The following is a 22,213-nucleotide window of genomic DNA, read 5'->3' on the forward strand; positions in this document are numbered from 1 at the left end:
GCCATGGCCTGCGCCTTCTCCATACTCAGCTAGAGGTTCGGAAGAAACCAGAGGTCACGAGACACCCGACACCTCCAGAATATTCTCAGAAGAGCAAAGAAAACCAGCGGAGCATGTATACAGAGGGATTTGGAAGTGATGCAACATTTTATTGACGTTCTCCACACTCAGTTACCATGACACGTCAAACAGGAAACCCGCATGGAAGACAGGAAATGCAACCTACGGGTATTCCACATCACATCTCCTTTGTAAGATGACCGGACACCTGCACTTTAATGGCCTGCTTTTGTCCCAAGTCACAAATTAGCCAGGGCAGAGGAAACAGGAACTTCTGGATGAGATCCATTGGATGACCTCACAAACCATCAAACACTAGGGGCGAAGCGCTGTGGTGTCAGTTCTCTTTCCAACAAACTAATACTGGTGGTAACTTGAGAATGTGATTTTTTTCTGTCCTTTGTTTTTCCTCCGCCCAGTGTTTTTTCCTCTCTCTTTCATCAGCCCTTTCCTCTCTGACGTCTCTGGAAGGTTGGGTGGGGGGAGTTGGACCTCACAGGCACATGGCCAAGATGGAAAGGGTCTCCTTTGTGACATCAACCACAGGGGACAGAGATCAGCCACACCCCCAAAGGTCATGCCCCCTGAACCCTGGCTAAAGACCCACCCCCCGATGGGAATAAAGCTTTTCTCTTTCCCTCTGCCATTTGGTGCAGGCAGCTAAAGGGTCAGCTAAAACAAGCCCCCCAAATGGGCGGGGAGCAGGGGTGCGGGGAAAGATGTTATGTATACAGTAATGTAAGGTAATCCTGAGAGAGTAAAAGAGAGACATGGGGGGGGGGGGGGGGGGTGTGTGTGGGGGGGGGGTCACCATCCCCAATAATCGGTGGTGGAGAGAAAGAGCTGTCGCTTCTAGTAATTTACTTTCTTACTCCCTAGCCCCCCCCCTCCCATGTTCTCTCCATCTCTAACCCTATCTGCATGGTAAGGCCTTGCAGCATGCAGCAGCAGCTTGAAACACAAAGGAGGTCAAACAGTCCAATAGGGCTGCCGAGCAGGGCGACTCCTGCTAAGCAGCAGGTCACAAGTTCAGGGTCGGGGGTCGCCGAAGATAATGGGTGCGGGGTGGGCGGAAATGTCCTACCCCAGGGGATAGGAGGGTGTGTTTGTGTGTTATGTGCAAACTGGTGTCAGCAAGTTCTACTGAACTGACCTGGGATAGAATAGGTGGACACTTATACACATGGAGATGCTGGGAGGACTACTGGAACACCTAAACATGCTCTCTACTCATTTCCTGACCTAATAGCACCACCCAGTAGGTACTGCTTTGTAAGTTAGTGCTCGACAGATGAACGACATTTTCTCTAACTTAATACTCCATTGATAATCTAAATTGGATGGTTTTAAAACACACACACACACTACAGTCACACCTCACAAATGTCAGGGGAGGAAGATGATAAAGAGAGTCAAGGTTGAGTCAAAGAGTGTCTGTGTCATGACGTAACCCTACCGTGGTTGGCTGGATTGTGTTACAAGGTTGGTTTGCGTCTTGACCAAGGTCACCACAGTGCTCAACCTCCCAGGAAAAGTTACACAACACACCCTACCCTGCTAGCTCTGGTTAAACCTGGTTAAAGCACAAGCCATGTTGTTCAACAACCCTTCAAACCAGTCGAAAACCTTTTGAGGTTTATGAACGTAACTGTCACTACCACATTAGTGGAGCTTAGACAGAGCAGATCTTGAAAGGAGGCTCCATGCTATTTTTAGTTTCAAAGTTTAGTCAACTATTTTGGTAGGGTAGTAAAATAGCATGATTACATGTTTTAATGCATTTTTTGTAAAAATATTTTTTTTACATATTTTATTTATTTGTTCATGTTTTGTTCCCTAAGAGAAGTGGACGTCAGTGCATCTGACCTGATACCACCCACATGGCTCCATAGGAGAGGCATCTCTCCACCCATCTGCCTTTGTAATTCAGACTCCCCCCCCCCTCCCCCTTTCCTGTCTTCTGACTCTCTCTCTCTCTCCTCGTCTCTTCACATGCCTAGCTTCCTCCCCCAGGACACAGCTGGAGATGTGAGGGTGTCTTGTGTGCGGGTGTGGGGGCTTGGTTCCATCAACCAATTCTACAATCACATGAACAGAGGGATCTTACGGGTTGGTGTAGTGTTGGGGGGAGGGGGAAAGGGAGGTCTTTTCCTTGGCCTGCAATCCTTAAATACCTTCTCAACCTTCCCCGATCCTCCGATCTGACCCCCAGCCCTGCCCCCTCGCTCCAGCTTGCCAGCTGGCCACCTTTAACCCCAGTCCTCTGTAAAGCCCAATCACAGGGAATCAAGCTTCTGCCCCACCCCCACTGGTCCTGTAGACACCTGAGATGGGAGATAGGGAGGGGAAGCTGTGTGTGTGTGCGTTCAGGGAAATAGTGTCTGTTGTAAGAATATGTTCATTTCTGAACAAGTAACGCCTCCAGATCCCCCCCCCCTGCCACGCCCCCTCTCCCCTAACACACACACCTGTACAGCCTGGCGCCCCTGCTGGGCGTCAGCCAGCAGTTGGATGGTGATGGTCCTGGAGTCCTGGACGGCGTCCTGGAGGTACACAAAGCTGTGGCCGATGTGGCGGCCCACGCTGCACTCTCTACAGATGGGCACCGAGCAGGTCTCACAGAAGAACAGGAACACCTGGAGGAGAGGGGGAGGGGGAGAGAGAGCCAGGGAGGGGGAGGGGGAGAGAGAGACAGGGAGGGGGAGAGAGAGCCGGGGAGGGGGAGAGAAAGGGGGAGGGGGAGAGAGAGAGAGTCGGGGAGGGGGAGAGAGAGGGGGAGGGGGAGAGAGAGAGAGACGGGGAGGGGGATAGAGAGACGGAGAGGGGGAGAGAGAGACGATAAGAGGGAGGGGGAGAGAGAGACAGGGAGGGTTGGATTTTATTGAGTCACCCTAATACTTAGACGGGCACATTATTTTGATGAGTAAGCAACAATAATATTAATCAGTTGGCTTTGTTTCCTCTCACACACACACACACATACATACACACGCACGCGCGCCTCATTTATTTGCATAAACGGTAGTGCTAATATTATTCGCCTCCTGAACACTATGGCAACAGAAAGATAACTGAGCTATCATCCAAAACAGATTGTCCTGTAAACCTCAATCCCTTCTAAATGGTGATTGGTTGTAATGAAAGACTGTCCAAATGTGGGCTAACTTACCCCACTGAGACTGAGATCAATTTCCTCCAATGGGAGGAAAGCTGAACAGAGGGGGAAGGGCCAGAAATCAATCCATCAATAAAGGCTGTTCCCGAGGGAAAAGAATGATCTAATGACACGGTCGCGCTCACACACACACACACACACACAAGCAATCACACACAAATGAATTCCCTTTTCTGGTCTTTTCTAGGCCCTTCTGTTTCACCACAATCGTCTCCACTCCACATCTCCTGTTGCTCTTTCTCCATCATTCACCTCCTCCTTCTCCCAACCATCCTTTCACATCTCCAAAATGCCAAGGACAGGGAAGAACAAAGAGGGGGAATGAGGAAAGGACGAGGTGGAGGCTGGAGGGATGGACATAGGAGGTGGAGGAAGAGGCACAGAGGGGGTGGATGAAGGTATAGATGGATGGATGAAAAAGCTAATCCATCCAACCTTATTCTCGTCACCCTTCTACCATGTTCTCAACATTGATTCTGAGTCTAATTAAGGAACACGACAGGAAGGGTTATCAATATTGGTCAACATGACAATCACTACTGAAAGACTTCTCTCCTCCTCTTGGGTGTCAACAATCACTGTGTCAGTTCTTGTACACACACACACACACACACACACAGGGTTGGGGGTTCTCCAGTGTTTCCCACAGATTAGAAATCTAATTGTGGCGGGGAGGGGTGGGGGGGGGGTCGTAATAATTCCTTTGTTAATAATTCGTTACATAATAATTTGTTACATTACATATTAATCCAAAATGATTCACACCTTCACAAAATTAACAACAACTAACATCATTTCTGCATTATGCATGTAGCAACGCTAGTGCTAAACAACTATTTAACTGGTCGGCTCCATGACGCCGGGTAAGTAGCTAGCTCTTGAGACTTCTCATCAAAAGAACGAAGGGGAAACTTCGAGTACTGTAAGTCGCTCTGGATAAGAGCGTCTGCTTAATGACTAAATGTAAATGTGAGTAAGGTACCTAGCAAAAAGTAGCCTCAACTTTCCTCGACTTTTAGCTACGGCACTAATGCTGAAGGCTCGCTGATATAGCTGTCGGTCTTACTAGAAAGGCATATGTATGCATTGTTGCTAACGTGTGCTGACGTTGTGACTGTGTGCATATGTGAGAAAGACGCATGAGTGACAGAGAGACGGAGGGAGAGCAGGGGAAAGGAAATGCAGCTGAACGAATACGCTGCGTGTTTTAACCTAAATAGCGATAAAAAAAAAATTTACGAAACGCAATGTGTGGCGGCCGGTGTTGATTCTGTGGCGCACCGCCCCAAATTAGTCTATGTGTGGGAAACACTGGGTTCTCCATGATTACGTAACACTCGGGCCTCCTCGAATAGTCAATATTATTGACTCACACAGGATACCGTTCCTTTTCCTCTGAGAGGTCCCCATTCACAACCTCCAAGAATAGACTACATGCATGCACACACACACACACACACACACACAGACTCAGGAAGATTGACTCCACCTACAGAGCAACGGTCTACATATATGCACGTACAGCACGTAGACCCCCAACCCCACCCACCCACCCCATGCTCACAAACATGCTTTGAAGAATACACTCAGCAATCCCTGACCCAGACCCATCCAACACATGACAGTGAGAGTTCAAAACAAGACACAACACAGACGGGAGTGGGTGTGCGTTCACAACAAAGTCATACATTCTCCGCAGTACATTCTAGAACTACACCTAGACCTGCAGGGAAAATCCTTTGCTCACATGCACACTCTGGCCATAGAAACTGCATGAACCAAGGCCAGCTCCTCTTCAATGCAAATATGCATGACCTAGGCTAGCACACACACCGACACACCCGCACGCAGACACACACACACACAGTATTAGTAGTTGGTGGGGAGGGGGTGTGTCAGTGGCAGCCATTAGCAGACCTCTTTCACAGCCGCGACAGGCTGGGGGATGTGACTTATTGTATTTCATTAGTGCACCGGATGTCACCCCTCCCCCCAGCACCCGCACACATAAGTCTCGTTCATATGGTTTTCACCACACAAACAGAACCCACGGAACGACCACGAAGGAGCCAAGCACTGCACAACATCAAAATCATGTTCTATATCTCTTTTGTTGGGACAAGAGAAATGTTGAAATGACAGTCCCACTGCTTGTGGAGGTTGGAGTGGGGGTGGGTAGGCAGGAGCTGCTTCATGCTCACACCCACCCCCATGCTGGGGGAGGGGTTCTGACCTGCAAGTAACATCACACCACGGTGCTAGAACCTTCTCTGTGAACTGCAAACAAGCAAACATGAATCGCAGACAGCTGGCATAGCTTTGTGTGGAAGGGTTTCTTTGAAGGCCACAGTCACATATAAAAGGTGCTGCAGGTTTGTTTCATGTATCCAGCATTCATTGCGGTTCCTTGGATTGGAAAAGGTTCTGGAGAATAATAGGCTTTCTTTCTTTACATATTTTTCCAATGTATATTTTAGATAAAAAAAATACAGCACAGCTTCTGTAGTGGAGTCTAATTTCACTGGGTTAAAAAACAGCAACAACAAAATCTTATTTTGTCTGCAGATGTAGATGCAGAAAAAGTTAGTTGTGTAGTTGTGTACACCCACGCACACACTTGGGGACTGACGTCACTTTGTGAGGTTAGACGTCACAAGTAATAGTATTGTAAAAGTACAAATTGCATGTAAACTATGAGATTCTCATATCCAAACACTCATTGAACGTGATCAGAGGTGAAATACAGGTAGAAGCAGAGCACAGGTTAAGGTTCACATACAGGGCTGTGGTTCACACACACACACACACACACAGAGTTTATATTTACACACATTTACATACAAACATACCAGATGGAGGTGACTAACATGAGTCTTGTCTCTCCCCTTCAACAAGGCAAGACAAACATTTTTTTTTTTATTAACCAGGTTATGTAACTGACTCTTTTAGGATTTGTTTTACTTGTCTCATTCTGTGTTCTTCTGTCTGTAACTATGTGTTTTTATCTTCTGTCTGTAACTATGTGTTTTTATCTTATGTCTGTAACTATGTGTTTTTATCTTCTGTCTGTAACTATGTGTTTTTATCTTCTGTCTGTAACTATGTGTTTTTATGTTACTGCCGGTCTTGGCCAGGTCTCCCTTGAAAAATAGATTTTTAATCTCAATAGGACTCTCCTGGTTAAATCAAATAAAAAGAATCGGAAAGCCCGGACAGAGAGGAGGGGGTAGAGAACCCCAGAAAAGGAGACAAGGATTAAAGGAAAAATATAGGAAGGACAGAATGCTTTTCTTCTGTCCATTCAGCACAGGCAGGCTAAACCCAGTCAGTTCCCTCTGTTAAAGTGGATAATCTACAGGATCCTCCAACCAAACCCACCCCAGCTCCCAAGCCAATCCCAGCTATACCATCTGCCCAACTAAGCTTCTTTTACAGGAGACATGGGTGTTTTTAACACTTCTAATCTCTTTCCTTCTCTGTCCGTCTATGTCTCTATTTTCCTCTCGGTTTCTCTTTATATATAATCCATTCTTGGTTTCATACTCTTGTTTCATTGTGTACATTTTCACCCTTTGCTCGTGGCTTCTGGTTGTTTGACCGTCTTTATCGTCCATTCCCTCCTCTATCCCTCCTTTCCTTCCTTCCCCCACTGCCACGCCCACAATTCCTAGCAACCCTGTTTGGCTTGTTGCCACGGGGACACACACACACAGACGGACACGCCTGCTGATGTTTTGAAACTCGGCCAGATACTACCGAAGGGGGGCGGTGGCCGCCAGCGAGCGATCTCATTGGCTGATCCTCTAGCGAGGGGAAGGCAAGCAAAACAGAGTCAGCTGGCCTCCACAGGCAGGGAGCACGTGAGGGACTATTACCATGTGTGGACACAGAACCCTCTGTCTGTCTGTGTGTGTCGGTGTGTGTCTGTGTGTGTCTGTGCGTGCAAGCGAGTGGGTTTTGCGGGAGGTTATTTGGAGTGCATGCAGCAGTGTTTGAAAAAGAGAGGTTGAGAAATAGGGAGAAGGTGGGAGGAATTTGAGAAGATATATTGAGTGAAAGAAGATATAGGATAAAATACAGTGCAAGGCAGCGATTACATAGAAAAGAAGGGAGCAGAGGGAGAGGAAGAAAGAAAGAAAAGAAGAAAGAAAGAAAATAAGAGAGTAGCATGGCATTTGAATGAGCAATGAGACGTATGATGTAACACAAAAGTGTGAGTGTGCGTGTGTGTAAGGTTAAGGTTCAGTTATCTTTGGTAACTGATGCCATCAGATCTCCTGGAAGAGAAGCACATGCCCAGACCTCTACAGTTACACTGGGCCATGACACGGCCAAGCCCTGCAATACCGGCACCCACATCCATTTTGTGGCTTCACGTATATGTCACCATGTCTATCAAGGAAATTTAACTCCGGACACGTTTCAAATGTTAGGCCAGACCTTGCCATTTACAATCCTTTGATACCAGTTATCTACTTACATTTAGCAAAAATAATAAATAGGCTAAACAAGCAAAGAAAAGGATAACACATTGTCATCTGACAGACATTTTGTGTGGCAATGACGAAACGGAAAACACCAAGTATAAAAGTGTATCTCTGTTTTTTGGCTCACCGTTGGCTGCTATGCATTTCCAAGCACAACAGCTGCCGTGAGGCGGACTGCCGCCCTTAGTGGAGAAAGAATGTCCATGCCTTCCGGCTCCGGTTCCAGTAGTGACCCACACAATTCTCTCCTCAATTGCCATCCCACAGACACCATACACACACACACACACAACCTAACTAGGACTAACATGCCAGTGTGGCATCCTAAAGACGTTGACCCTTACAAGGAAATATCCCGCTTACACAAGCAAACTGAAACCTCAGCAGAAATGCACACACGTGTTGTGAACGGTATCGCACTGCATGTATGCACGCACGCACACACAGACGTGTCCAGGTGTTGCTTTTAGGGAGTCACCCTATGATAGATAAGCGCTGTGGACCAGGGACAACGTAGCCAAAGTCTTCCTCTCCATCCATAAACCAAAGCTTACCTGAGAGATACTTACATCAAAGCAATATTCACTTACTCTGAGCCATTCTCCCTCTCTCTTGCTTACACACACACACACACACACACACACACACTTCCCTTTCTTTAGAGGGCGGTGCACACACACGGCACAGGAAACATTGGGGCACTCTAATAATTGGGCACATGGTGTGCATTAAAACTTTGGAAGTCCAAATTCACATAATCTACCTCTGCTGGCTGCACGGAAATACACACACACACACACACACACACACACACACACTCTTTCTGTCTCTCACACACCCTTAGAAGATAAGTACCTACAGATGGAAGATGCTCAACAAGAGTTGAATTCAGAAACGTCTATGCCTTCTGCGCGCACACACACAAACAAAAAGCACAAAAATCGCATGCGTGTGCATGAATGAACAACCTAGAACAGTCTGAGAATTCTGCACAATATGAGTGTTGAAATGTAATAATTCAAGGCAACAGCTGCTTAAACCTGATCAGCTCTAGACAGTCCAACAGCCATTGTCTGGGACGGAGTGAGAGCAGCAAACAGATGAGGATGGAAATGACTGGGGAAATCCCAGATGCGTGTGTGCGTGAGAGTGTGTGAGAGAACCCGAGGAGGTATAAAGTCAAGTTATGGGCATTCCTCTGAGCTTGTATCAGTCTCAGCTCTGGGTCGGGTTTCCTACGTGTGTGAGTGTGTAACAGTATGTCTGTCTGTGTCCAGCACATTATAATGTGATGACCTATCTGATAGATGTGCGTGTGGTTCTCTGAGATTAACAATGGGTTTGAAACTGGAAGTGCATCTCCAGTCAGTCAATGGTAGGCTGATTTTAGTGCAGCCCCCTACAACACAAAACACACACACAGTCTTCTTCTTAGTAAAAGGGCCGTGTGTAAAATGTGTCCCATAGGGGTGGTGGTGGGGGGGGGTGGGGGTGGGGAGTTGTGAAACCGATTAGTTCAGCTGAGCCTTTGGCCTCATCGTTACAGTGCTGTGTGTGTGTGGGTGCATGCTCAAAAATATTCGGCAACCTTTTCCCTAAACCTAAACCAATCCCCCCCTCACCTTTGCCCCCAGAAAAAAAGCTGGAGTGTGTGTGTGTGTAGGGTCGGGGGTTGTGCCTCTTCCCCAAGAAAGTTGTCATGGAGACATCAAGAGCTAATCTGAGGTGACGAGTCAGATTCAAGGAGATTACCATATCATTAGCAAGGACCTTCCAACCCACAAGGCGTGCAACAAGAAGTGTGTATGTGTGTGTGTGTGTGTGTGTGTGTGTGTGTGTGTGAGAGAGAGAGAGAACAATTGAGTGTGTGTGCGCAGTGGAGGGTGACATCACAGTAAATGGAGGGCAATGTTTGATGTAATCCAATTTTCTATTTCCATCAGCGCATGGCAGGAGAGGACATGAGAGACATCGGACATGGAGGACACACACGTTCTTATCTCACTGGCTACTGCTGTTTTCACCCCCAAAAGTGTCTTATCTTATAACTGAACAGTTTAGTCAGCAGCCATCTATCCACAAGGAGAACTTTCCACACCAACCTCTCTCTGTCCTTATGGTAACCCGTCAATTGCCTAATCTGACACTTAAAAAGAATTTGTACCTGTGAATTTTTGTTGCATTCTAATTTACAAAGGTGACACAAATGAAGTGTGATGTAGCGGTCATTTGACAGCATGTTGTCAGATTAGGCACACTTAGTTTAAAAAGGGAATTCATGCATCACCAAAATACATGAAAATGCAATCCCGATCCACCTTTTTCTTGCAAAACAATATGACCTCACCACATAGCTTTCACCAACACCAGTAGGAATAAACTGGAATCTGAGAACCCCCCCCTCTCTTTGTTTCCTTCACCCCCCCCCCCCCCCCCTCCTGTTTGTGTGCTGCTGAGTGGAGGGTTGTACCTCGAGGGGTGTGTGTCTCATGGCTCCACAAGGAATGTGTCTGAGAGGAACTGGATCCAGTCGCTGAAATCACGAACCCCCACCCCCCCACACACACACACACACACACACACCAGCCACTTCCCTTGCTACCATGTGTGTGTGCACTGTGTGAGTCCCAGGTGGAACATCACCTCATTTCAAATGTGTAGTCTAGTTTGAGCTAGTCCACGTGCAGTGGCCTGTGGTTTGGAACCTTTTATCAAGTGTACGTTTGTCTGTCTGGATGTCATTCTGCCATTCCCTCCCATGCTCACACGGCTGAGAGCTGTCCCTTTGCAAACATTCCCACATTCCTTTTTAACAAGACCACTACCCCCACTTCCACCACCCTACCACAAGCCTTCCTCCAGTACCCCTCCACAGACACATGCTCGCACAAACTACCACCACAAGCTTCCCTCCAAGTGACCGTAATCTTTACTTCAACACCCCCAAACCGCCAAACAACACACAACAAACCTCCTGCAGCCTCCCTCCAGTCTCAGCCCCTCCCCTTCATATCCTTCATATAGTTGAATAAACAGAGGGGAAAACTAAGATGGTCATCCAAATCGTCAAATGCCTTTAAAGCACGTAAATATCCTTAAATGTACGACTTTCTTCAGCAGAAGTAATGGAGAACCAATATTTATGGTTCGTACAGCTGGCAGTTGGCAGGAGCCTGTCTCAAACTCCCAGGGCAGGAACAAGGCAGAGTTCCTCGAAAGAAATGCATAACAGGTCGGAACAGATAGAAACTTTTGCTCCAGGAAAGTCTACCTCTTAAACTGTGTGTGTGTGTCTATGTGTGCTCCCTCGGGTTGAATTGCAGACTATATAATTCAAGGTCCCTGCTTTATTTGGACACCCTTAAAGTGAATGAGCTGTTTGGTGTTATTTATGGTAGGGTGGGGCGGGTTTAGAGGGAGGGGGGGGGGGGGGGTCTGTCACGGTCACACAAACTAAAACCCTACTAAGTGTTGCGTTTTCCCCCCTCAAAAGGACCACCTTTTGTTTCCCCATGAGCTCTGGGTGGATCAAGCTCCATGAGGCCAGATCCTGATGCCGCCTAAACGCCCACCCCCCACCCCTCCCCCGCTGTTTGGATGAGGAGCGGGCCATCTGGGGAGGGCCCAGTGCTGTGGCCCTGAGTCTTTACAAATCTCCCACTCACATTTCCACATTATAATAGCCTGGCTCATTAGCATAGAGAAGACGTGACAACACACACACACCCTTCACACACCCTGCCTCTCTGGGACAAAGGTGAAGGGATCTGGGTCACACTGGAACCCCCCCCCCTCCTTCGGGAAAGGGGGAGGGGTTAACCAATGCCCCACAGTCATTCCCCACAGTGAAAGAGACGTGGTTATGGGTGGGGGGGAGAGAGGGATGTGTGGGGTCTTTTACAGAGTGAGTCTTCAGGGCTGATGGATTTACAGGGCTCCTCTCACACCATCACAGAACAATGAGAGAGACGCTGGCATCCAGGTGGAGATCGCCTGCCTTCTCCAGTGTCACTCCCTTCCCCCCAGGGTTACGCGTTGGGGAGGGGGGGGGCTTACTGGAAAACAGCCCTTACTGGAAAAGTGAACCCTAGTTTTACTGGCATTGACCAAAGGAGGAGGTGGGGGGAGGGGGATGTGGAGGAGGACCACAGAGCTGCCATGTCACTTCATATCATTAACCTTTCAGACCACTGTAATGACAAGTTGGTTCTTTGTAACAACCTTTAATAGGTTCAAGCATATTACCATGTCATTAGATTAAGATTAGCTTTATTCAAGTTTAGTTCAGGGAAGAAAAGTATAGTTCTAGGTCTGCTGTCTTGAATCAGCAAGGCTGGGCCAAAAGCAAGTGAGTCACTCCTTCCCACAGCGGTGGTGGCCATTTTGTTAGGTGACCCAGCAAAGCTATGCAAACACTTCCGCTTGACCTAAATCTCAAACCCAAACAACCCATCAAAATGATCAAGTATCGACACACATTCTCTCCTTATTCTAATTGGTCAATGGTTTAGTGGTTTTTCTGGTCAAGCCTCTGGCCGACAGCTCTTGTTGGTGAAACTATACCAGACCAGTACTGCGAGTTCACCCTGTCTGCATGTTGCTGTAACAGACACAGAAACATGTGTGCAGTCAAACTGGAGGGGCCTCCCTCTCTCTGGAGCGGTACAGATTAACTAGACTCTCTGGGACTGTGTATTTGTGTGTGCGTATGTGGAGCTAGTCCAGCACACGTGCCTCGCAGTCTCCAGGGAACTAGGTGAAGAGCCACTATAGCTCACTTTGAACTTCTGGCCATATGGCCTCCAGTAAGGTCCTGTACACACAATGCTATTACACTACCAAGTGTGTGTGTGTGTGTGTGTGTGTGTGTTACTAACTACACACATAAGGCTATTATAAAGTCACCCAGGGGATAGGCAGGTATGGGTTGTCGCCGCCACCTAACGAGTTAGCATTACAGAGCGCCACAAAGGCACTGCAGAACCCTGTGACAGTGGTGCCACATAAATGGTTTGGTTTGCATGATATTTTAATGTGTGCACTTGATATCTATACACAGGTAAAAACGTCACGTGCCACGATCAACTTGTGCCCTTCATGTGTGCATGGTTTGATGTGTACATAGGTATGGTACATCTGTACTTCCTCTGTGCATGTGTGTGTGTGTGTTCACAGCGTGCTAACGTGAGAGATCCCAAAGCCCATGTTGTGCAGACCAAGAATCATATGAAGACCAGCTGTAAAGGTTCCACATGTTGGCCAGAAAGACAGTGGGGTGTTTGCAGCGGTGGCAGTGCATTGAAGCTCTCTGTGTTTATCAACATGTAGTGAACTCTGTCTCCGTTGGCCAACAAAAAACATGTGCACTATGTGTGCATGCGTGGGAGACGTAGATACGCGAATAACAGTTCTCCAAATCGAAAAATGAACATTCAAAAAGGGAGCTCACCTCGTTGTCATGGTGCTGGCAGAAGCTCATGCGGTCCTGGAAGAGGGAAAGCAGGGCGAAGTTGGACTGGAGGGACTGTGCCAGGGACACTCCCTGGTTGGGGCTGATGTTGGTCGGGGGCCCAAGGTGGAGGCCTTCTCCCAGGAGCTCGATGAAGTGGTCCTTGGTCAGCCGGACCCTCTGGTGGGCCCTCACACAGTTGTCGCACAGGTAGTCTTGGCAGTCCAGGCAGTGGGAGGTGGCAGGGTTCTCCTCGTCACAGGAGCTGCACTGGGGGATCCCCAGGCAGTGGGGCCTCAGCAGGCTCCCGTGGGAGTGGTGGAAGCCCGGGACGCCACTTCCGATCACTCCCCTGTGGAGGCCGTTCTTGTTGTGGAGCTGCTCCTCGGAGCTCACCACCACATCCAGCAAGTTGCTGAACAAGAAGTTGGAAGAGGGCAGAGAATCCATGCCGGCCTCAGAGATGGACACTTTCTGGTTGCAGGTGGGGCATCGGAGCTTCAGGGGGTCTCCAGGGCTTCTTTGGCCCTCCAGACACTGTCTGCAAAAGGCGTGGAGGCAGGGGAGGACTAGCAACCGCCTGGAGGTGATGGAGGAAGAGGAAGAGGTGTGTGAGGAAGAGGAGGAGGTGGAGGAGTTGGAGGAAATTGGAGCGTTGGAGCCGCAGAGCTCTTTACAGAGCGGGCACGTCTGCAGGTCCGAGTCGGGAAAGGAAGCCATCTGCAGCGCTACAGAAAACGGGCTCAACTTAAAACATGTGCTGCATTGAGACTGAGGTATTCATTTGGGAAGCGTCCGTTTCCCCGTACTATGCTGTGTAAAATAAGCTGGTGTTTGAGGTAGATAAGTGAAAAGTCTGTCCGATTCCAAAGAAATTCTACATGTTTTGAAAGGCAGAGGCAGACGCCTTCTCCAAGAAAAAAAAAGAGTTGACAGTAAATACAAAATGTAGTGAAGACAAACTAGTTACTCTTCAGTTTGCAGTTTCTCAGTCATTTTAGTTGGTTAAGGCTTGTGTCAAGAGGTAATGTCGGTCACTCTTTCAAATTAAACAAATTAGAGAAAATATATATATCACATTTGGGGGGGGGGGGGTTATTTTCAAAATCGTAGCTATACCCAGTCGTGCCCCTGGAATAATGTTTGTTGGCGTCAGGATCATCAAGGTTTAAAAAAGAATCCAGGGACTAGTGAGATACTGGATCCGTGGCGATTTGGAAGCTCCATCTTCCCTCCCTCATCGACTCAACATGGTTACGGGCCGGGCCACAGCGCATTCAATTCGGACAATACCAAGGAAATACCGAGTGTGCTATATTCTATCCGTGTTGCCGTTATTCTTTAGTCCACCATCGGGGCCCGTTCCGTGGCGTCAGGCGCAGCCAGCGGACATTAGTAGCAGTTCTACACTCGGCCCAAAATACCTTAAATTATTCATCAAAGCATTTGCTCATAAGCGACGCGATCTCCTCGCGTATCGTTGGGTCAGTTTTCCGCAAACTAACCACGTCACCTTTGGCTCAAACTAATGCTCAATACACAGTCGATACACATCTACTGACAAGTATGCATTTCTGAGTGTGTATGTAGCCGATACCACTCCCCTGGCCACTTTCCTTCTCTCTCCCTCCCTCCCTCTCTGCGCGGAGGAATGCACTGGGCTGTTCCACGCGTCTCTGGAAGCCCCGGAGAAGGTACAAGCCTTCGAGCCCTCCAATCGCGTGAGAATGGCACCCTTGCACCGGAAACCCCGTAGTTGAACGATTGTATCGGTCTGCAAATCTTGGTGTAAATCGTATTTTTCTCCGCGTCAAAATGAAGGTATGCGCTGGTACGCCGAGCGCTGGTCCCGTTGTGCGCGTGTTGTTCGTGCAGATCGTGCAGGTCCTCCAGCCACTCTAAGCCAACTGAGAAAAATTGACACACACTTCCGCTGGGGTGAGCGGGGAGGGGAGAGCTTGGGGACAGTGTCCGGGTGAGAGGGGGAGGGATGGCCGAGCGCGTATAGACCGCCCTCAGTCCCGTAGGCTACTTTTCACTCATTTACGGATGAGGTTCATTTAGGCATGATGGCATTCAGCAGACCATCCATGGCGTTTTTCCATGAGTCAGTATGCCATCAGAAAACTATTTCTATTTTATGGTTGAATCAGTCTAGTGCCAAGGCCAAATCAGCAGAAACCAAGGCCCAGGGGAAAAAGCAAGAGGAAAGAATAGTTAATCAGATCATATGATAACTGATGCTCTGTGGCTGTCCTGTCATCCTAAAGGCAGCTAAACAGACAAGAAAGGTATGATACACCTTCACATTAACAAATGAAAGAAGGAGAGAAGGGTGTAGAACAGGGGAGGGTTAGTTCTGACTGAACACAGACATGAGTAGAATTTGTCAGCGTGGACCCAGTCAGACCAAGAACTCATAAGACCAAGTCACACATGTAGGTTTAAAATAACCTTCCAGGCCCCTTAGAAGGGGTTCTGTCCAGGATTTGCCAATGAGATTCTCCCCAGAGAAGTCAACAGAATTCATTTGCTGTGACTGCAGTGAGTTCTGCCCACATCCGACTGCCCTCCCACCTCCATCTCACTTCTACAGCCCGGTCCTGGAGCAAACCTCCACGCTCCGCCTGGTCCCCTCAGGCCCCCCTGGCCCCCTCAGGCCCGCCTGGTCCCCTCAGGCCCCCTGGTCCCCTCAGGCCCCCCTGGTCGCCTCAGGCCCGCCTTGCCCCCTCAGGCCCGCCTTGCCCCCTCAGGCCCGCCTGGTCGCCTCAGGCCTGCCTGGTCCCCTCAGGCCCCCCTGGTCCGGTCAGGCCTGCCCAGATACATCAGCAGGATGACTACTGAGGCACCCCCACCCTCTAGTGGACCCAGGGCAACATTGACACTTACCCACATCATGACATCAACCCTGAAGAGCTCAAAGATGAAAAACAGGCCACAAGTTGTTGTTTTTTTACTTTTGTAAAGGAATACAAAACAGATTGAACTCTTGTTCAGGTAGAACAACGGTTTTACAGTAACGTTGTACACTTGGAAATGAAAATACGTAATTTCTTTTTTTTGGACGAACACACAAGCATAATACCATATTCATGAGGATAAACATGTGGTCACTGAAAGAAAATACCTTTCAAAGTCATTTGAAAAATATGATCTGAAACTAATGTTGCACTGGGGGTGATCCAAAATAACTTTGCTTCTAAAACACTAGAATCCAATTTCAAATCCAACTTCCTTAGAATTAAACAAAGTGCTTTTAGAGATAAACTGAAATTACGGAACTAACAACTCAAAACAAGAAAAGTAAATGCTTTTTTGGATCTTTTAACACCCCAACAACACACAGTTCTGGCCATAAAAACACAAACAATTGTATACAAGTTCTGATGTCAGTCTTTCCATGGCATCGATCTTCTGATTCGAGTTCAACCGCTATTAGCTTCAGGCTACAATTAGAGTAGCTTGATATTGGCTAGTGTCACGTAAGCACACTCATAAGTGCACACATACACACCAAGACCCCATTTTACCCCTGATTTGAAACGTTCCTGGTATTCCTGGAACACACAGGGGGGTTCTGGAATCAAGTGTGCCCAGGACAGTAATACAGCTGGTTGGATGGCCCTGGCTGTTCTGGAGCTGTTAGGTGGTTTGTGTCCACACCTCACTGGCCCAGGACTGGTTCTGTTGGAGCCAGCGGCGGGCTGAGGGCGTGTCCAGCAGGAACATCTGCTCATTGGAAGAGTTGACCGCCCGGTAGCGGACCGTTAGCTTTGGGTTGGGGATGATGGCAGCAGAGAGGAGACGGCTACCCGCAGACAGATACCCGCTCTCACAGTCGAGTGTCCTTCATAGACAGACACACACACACACACACACACATCAGTGAGTGCATATCTGATACCACACACACAAAGTATTCAGTGCCAACCTCCCACACACACACACGCGCACACACGTCCAAAAGATAGGCACTCACGCACCCAAATGTGCAGTACCACAACCAAAAAGAAAATTCTCACCTTGTGAGACTTATGCTGAGACAGACGGGAGGGTCTGGGGTGCTGAATATAGCGGCAGCGTTAAGGGTGATGAACATCTCGAAGGCCAGAGCCATCTCGATCTCTCCCAGAGAGCAGGGGACAGTCAGGGCTAGGGAACCAGGCGCGGCTGACACGCCTGGGTAGTAACCTCCACACAGCGAACCTAAAACACAGACACACACCCGTTAGGCTAATACATATTCACATAGCATCTGAAGTCATGGTGAAAAACAACAAGGCCTCCCTAACTTGACCATTCATCTCAACCATCCACCCATGCATGCATGCATCCAGTCTGGTGCAGCAGCTGGTGATAACACCAGACCAGAGATCAGATCGGGGGGACGGACGCACATTTGAAGAGGCTCCGCGCCCGCAGCCAGACGTTCTGCTTGCCCAGCTTGTGCAGCAGCGTGTGCAGGAGAGGGGGCTCCACAGCCAGGCTCTTGGACAGCATGAAGTCCAGCGTGTCGGCCGCCACGGGCAGGGTCTGTCTCTCCACACACACGCTCAGGTGGGAGTTGAACAGGCTCTCGTACTGGGACATGCTCCCCACGTCTGAGGGCACAGAAGAGGGAGGGAGAGGGTCATACCCACACACACACCTTACATGTGATTTTGGGTGGGAATCAGACATGTGTGTGTGTGTCTGACCAGTGGGCTCCTGTAGGCCAGGCAGGTTGGTGAGGACCTCCAGGGTGTCTCTGTGGGAGGTCTTCTTGGCCAGACAGACCAACATGTTGGTCCTTTCAATGACATCAGTGGGTTCACAGGGCCACAGGCTGGAGCCCAGGAACCACTTGTTATCTACCACACACACACACACACACACACAGTGAACACCACTTTTCCTGGTACCAAAAGCGTAAATCGTTGCCGTACGGAGGTCAGGTGGTTCACCTCGAAGCGTGTTGAGAGCTCCTTCTACGCTCCCGCTCCGGAGGAAGAGCTCCGTTGCCATGGACACCAGGCGGCAGCGTGACACCCCGTCCTCGTTCCCGAACAAGCCCTTGAGGGTGGAGTAGTTCACCTTCATCCTGGTCAGCACCTCCACCAGCCTCTGGCCCTACACACACACACACACACACATCAGACCACATCCCCCTTCAGCATCCCTCCATTCCAACACCAGTTGGTTACCTTGGCCCACTGCTGGTTTTTGTGGTATCTGAACATCAGCGAGATTCCAATGCGTCCTAGGAAGCTCTTCACCAGACCATCTCCACTGTTCTCCTGACACACTAAGGAACAGGAAGTGACACATCACCATGCTGTGTCTCTCCGACAGCGCCAAACTCCATATACTCTCGATAACAAAACAACCTCTTGTTGGTTTTTGACCTCTAGGGGGAGCTTTACCGGTGTAAGAAAAGGTGGCAAAGGGCAGCGCCAGTCTGTCTTTGGTCTCTGTTAGCAACGCTATGGCGACGCAGCCGCTGAAGTGCTGTAATTCAGACAGGCCTTTCAGGGTGAGGCACACCGACCTGAAGACTGCCCCCAAGCGGCACCAGTCCTCCTGCTGAGCACACAGCTGAGAGACAGACAGAGCAAGACAGGGTACAAAGGGACAGTTCAATAGCAAATAGAGCAATTCTCACACATATCTGGCCTGAGGGACGAAGGAACAAAGAGAGAGACTGACCTCCACCTCTTGGATGGCGTTGGCCAGGTACTTGGTGTCAGAGATTGTCGTTTTACCGATAAGAGACCTACAGACATGACAAGCAGAGGAAAAACAACAGCTGCTCATCTTTTGTGTTCTGTATTCATGGTTGCCCTGACCCTGCCCCCTCGGTGCTGGGCCTGCTATTGGGGGCAGCAGGTCTCCAACAGCAGAAGAACCTGGGGTGATGGGCGACAGGAGAGGTGGGCTCACCTGTGGAGGGCTGACGCAGGGATCTGGGTGTCCATCGGAGGTGAAGGCAGCTCATTGTTGCACAGAATGCGCTTACAGTCGTCCATATTGATAGCCAGGCCCGCGTCTACCATCTTTCCACACACACACACACACACACACACACACATAATAAAACCTGCCAGACACATTGGACAATCAAACTGCCTGTGGGCAGGACCCAGAGAGTACCTTGGCTGTGAGGTGCATGAGGTCAGGCACTAAGGATAGGACTGCCTTCTCTCTCACATGGTTAAACAGAGCCAGGAGAAAGTCAGGGCTGGGCTGAGGAGGAGGGAGAGAGAATTCTTACCCAACAGCCAATAACATTCACAGTAGGCATGATATTCACACGTCATATGCATTAAGGGTTGATGGAAAACATATATATCGGCTGTAAACGGTCAGTCATGGACAAAGTGTTTTAGCAGGTGTCCAACGGTGCGGGGTCTCACCAGGATCTTGCGTGCGGCGCAGACATTAAGGACGTGGACGATGTCGGGGACGAGACCGGCCTTGAGGAGGACCGACAACAAGGAGTTGACCACAGGTGGGGTCAGGTAAATCCCAGGGGCGCTGCTCTGGTAGTAGCCTGCAAACACAGCGGCTGCAGAGGACGGGTGGAGGGAGGGGGAGATGGGGAGGGGAAAGGTCTTGTGGTGGATGATTGGAGGATGGACAGGGGTCATGGAAGAGGTACACTACTGTATCGGACATGTGTGGTTTGATTCATTCATATCAAGAACTAAACAGAAGATGACAAGCAGTACGGTATACTTAAGCACCCATAATACCCCATTCAAATGTAGATTTATTGAAAGTATAGCAGGGTTTCCCACAGCACTTTGCAGCTAAGGAGGCCGCCTAAGCAACACACACCTGCCGCCTTAACTACGTAGTCAAAAAAAACAAACGCGTAACACAAGTTGCACAAGTAACACAGCCCCAATCTCCCTTCACATCAAAATGAATACATTTTTTAAACCAAGCCCCCACACGCCCAGTCTGCCGGCAAACCCCACCCTACCACCTTAACACATTTTCTAAACCCTGTATGGCATTACTTAATGAATTCATTTGTAATAGAAACCTAGGCAGACTCACCTGCTTTCTGGAGACAGATTACATTCATAGAGTTACTGAACCTCAGCACATTCTGCACACAGAACTGAGAAGGAAACACACAGAATGAATGAGCACCCTGTCACCAGGAGACGGCGCTCCAACATCACATTGGGCCACAGTCAAACTTCTCTACTGCATGATGAGAATCAGAAAAAACACACAGCCCTTGTTGCAGAAACACACAGCCCTTGTTGCAGAAACACACAGCCCTGGTTGCAGAAAGGGAATATCTCCAGTGAATATCCTTTGAACTTTCGACATCTTAAAATGATATGGCCAGCCCAGATAGCTGACAGGGACACATTGTACGTTTTCAGCTATGTAGAATCCTAATGTGTTTTGGAATGTACCATCTCAGCTGTGTAGAATCCTAATGTGTTTTGGAATGTACCATTTCAGCTATGTAGAATCCTAATGTGTTTTGGAATGTACCATCTCAGCTAAGTAGAATCCTAAGTGTTTTGGAAGGTACCATCTCATCGCCTTCCATGGGCAGGTGCCGGTACCAGCAGGACTTGTAGGTACAGGTGGTGTCATCTTTGAAGTAGAACCTGCAGTACTACAGTAACACACATCATGCTGTTATAAACAAACTTGCCCATGATCAATATAAAGTTCACAAGGTCAACAAATAGACTGCATTTATATAGGCCTAGATCAGCAGATTTAGCAGCACACAAAGCACTTTACATTTGCCTCTCATTCACCCATTCACTCACTAATGGGGGCTTAGCTGCCATGCAAAGCTCTGACCGTCTCTACCCCCTGAGGCACGGCGCCCCATGGGAGAACCGTGCCACTTATGGCTGTGGTGAATAATAAACCTTACCTTATCAGACTTCAGTATTGTGTGTCGAAGGTCTCCACTGTCGATTTTCATCTGAGAGGTTTGCCCTATGACAGTGAGAAAGTGATTCCTCTCATTACTGTCCTGGCTGGGGAGAGAATATTGTGTGTGCGCGCATGTTAGTTTGTGTGCCCTCACCATGCAGTGTTATGGTTTTCTTCAGGGAGTTCAGAGTTGGAATCTGGATTCTACAACAAACACACACACCATCAGGCATCATGTCTAGATACCTGCAGAACAATGTTCGAGAACAGACAATGGCCTAGTGGGTGGGGAAAGTACCTCTCAGATGCTTGTTCCTTTATGCCGATGTTACTGCCATCTGGTTGACCCTGAGAGAATGCACATTTAGAAATGACCAAATTCACATATTGGATCCATGCCACATACACTTCCTTCTGACAGGGTAGCCCCGCTGACCTCTGTATGTGCACCGATGTGTCCAGGAGGCCAGCTGTTGCTGTGAATTAGAGATGGTTTGGAGCTCGACTGGGGTCTCCAGGACCGACCACTCGTCTCGTTTTCTGCAAAACATGAAACCATGGACGTCATATCAGAGATGTGATTAACTGAAGATGGATTGACTATGGCTAGAAGCAATATTACAATGTCAACGATGAGCACAAACCTTTCAAAGTAGCAGGTTTTTTAAAGGTGTTTGCACCATTGATTCCAATAGCACCAGAGGTCAAACTGTGATGGAGAAAAACACAAAACAATTATAAAACATTACCCAAAAAAAGAAAAGGACATCATTCACTTCTGCCTTTTTCTGTCAGAACCAGCACCAATATACCTTCTCTCAGAAGCCCATGAGGGTTCTCTGGACGGAGGGGTTATCAACACTCTGGTGGCCCTGGCTCCAGAAGCTCCTCCCTTCCTTGTCGGACCCAGATTCAGTATGCTCTTCTCTGGCAGGTTTCCAAACAGATCTGGGTCATCCTGGATCACATCCACAACCAGGATATCCTGTTTATAGGCAGCAAGCTCGTCCAAAGGCTTGACCCTAGGCTCCCCATCTGGCTTCTCTGACTCCGTCTCCTCTCCCTCTCCAGGTGATCCGAGGATATGGGTCCCTCCTTCCTCCTCTTCAGAACTCTTGGACGCCAATTCACCCATTTCCCCATAATCAT

General features: G+C 48.7%; 2 protein-coding genes across 2 annotated transcripts in view; both read right to left on the bottom strand.

Moving 5' to 3' along the window:
• Nucleotides 1-15,063, bottom strand: part of LOC124467419 (E3 ubiquitin-protein ligase TRIM71-like) — a 16,517-nt gene extending 1,454 nt beyond the window's left edge. Inside the window, exons 1-3 of the mRNA XM_047019701.1 lie at nucleotides 13,172-15,063; nucleotides 2,529-2,696; nucleotides 3-29 (exon numbers count right to left, since the gene is read on the bottom strand). Of these exons, the coding sequence (XP_046875657.1) occupies nucleotides 3-29; nucleotides 2,529-2,696; nucleotides 13,172-13,891 (915 nt within the window). The 5' untranslated portion in view covers nucleotides 13,892-15,063. The remainder of the gene's footprint in view (nucleotides 1-2; nucleotides 30-2,528; nucleotides 2,697-13,171) is intronic.
• A 1,115-nt stretch (nucleotides 15,064-16,178) lies between these two features.
• Nucleotides 16,179-20,499, bottom strand: topaz1 (testis and ovary specific TOPAZ 1). Its single transcript, XM_047019529.1, has 12 exons — nucleotides 20,213-20,499; nucleotides 19,564-19,715; nucleotides 19,301-19,393; nucleotides 19,091-19,203; nucleotides 18,857-18,923; nucleotides 18,574-18,745; nucleotides 18,355-18,455; nucleotides 18,115-18,280; nucleotides 17,869-18,021; nucleotides 17,569-17,772; nucleotides 17,194-17,377; nucleotides 16,179-17,018 (listed from the first exon to the last, which is right to left on the bottom strand). Exons 1-12 carry the CDS (start codon nucleotides 20,238-20,240, stop codon nucleotides 16,814-16,816), a joined length of 1,638 nt encoding a protein of 545 aa, XP_046875485.1. The 5' UTR covers nucleotides 20,241-20,499; the 3' UTR covers nucleotides 16,179-16,813.
• Between the last annotated feature and the right edge of the window lie 1,714 nt (nucleotides 20,500-22,213).

The sequence above is a fragment of the Hypomesus transpacificus genome, chromosome 4 (assembly GCF_021917145.1).
Source record: "Hypomesus transpacificus isolate Combined female chromosome 4, fHypTra1, whole genome shotgun sequence".
Classification (NCBI taxonomy): Eukaryota; Metazoa; Chordata; class Actinopteri; order Osmeriformes; family Osmeridae; genus Hypomesus; species Hypomesus transpacificus.

Bases quoted from the DNA above. Each gene is read 5' to 3' on its own strand.
- topaz1 (XM_047019529.1), bottom strand. From the start codon at position 20,240: ATGAATGTAATCTGTCTCCAGAAAGCAG. The intron at 18,456-18,573 runs GTAAAGCTCCCC...CCTGTTCCTTAG, and splicing joins TGCCACCTTTTCTTACACCG to TGTGTCAGGAGAACAGTGGA. The intron at 17,773-17,868 runs GTCAGACACACA...CTGTGCCCTCAG, and splicing joins TGGCCTACAGGAGCCCACTG to ACGTGGGGAGCATGTCCCAG.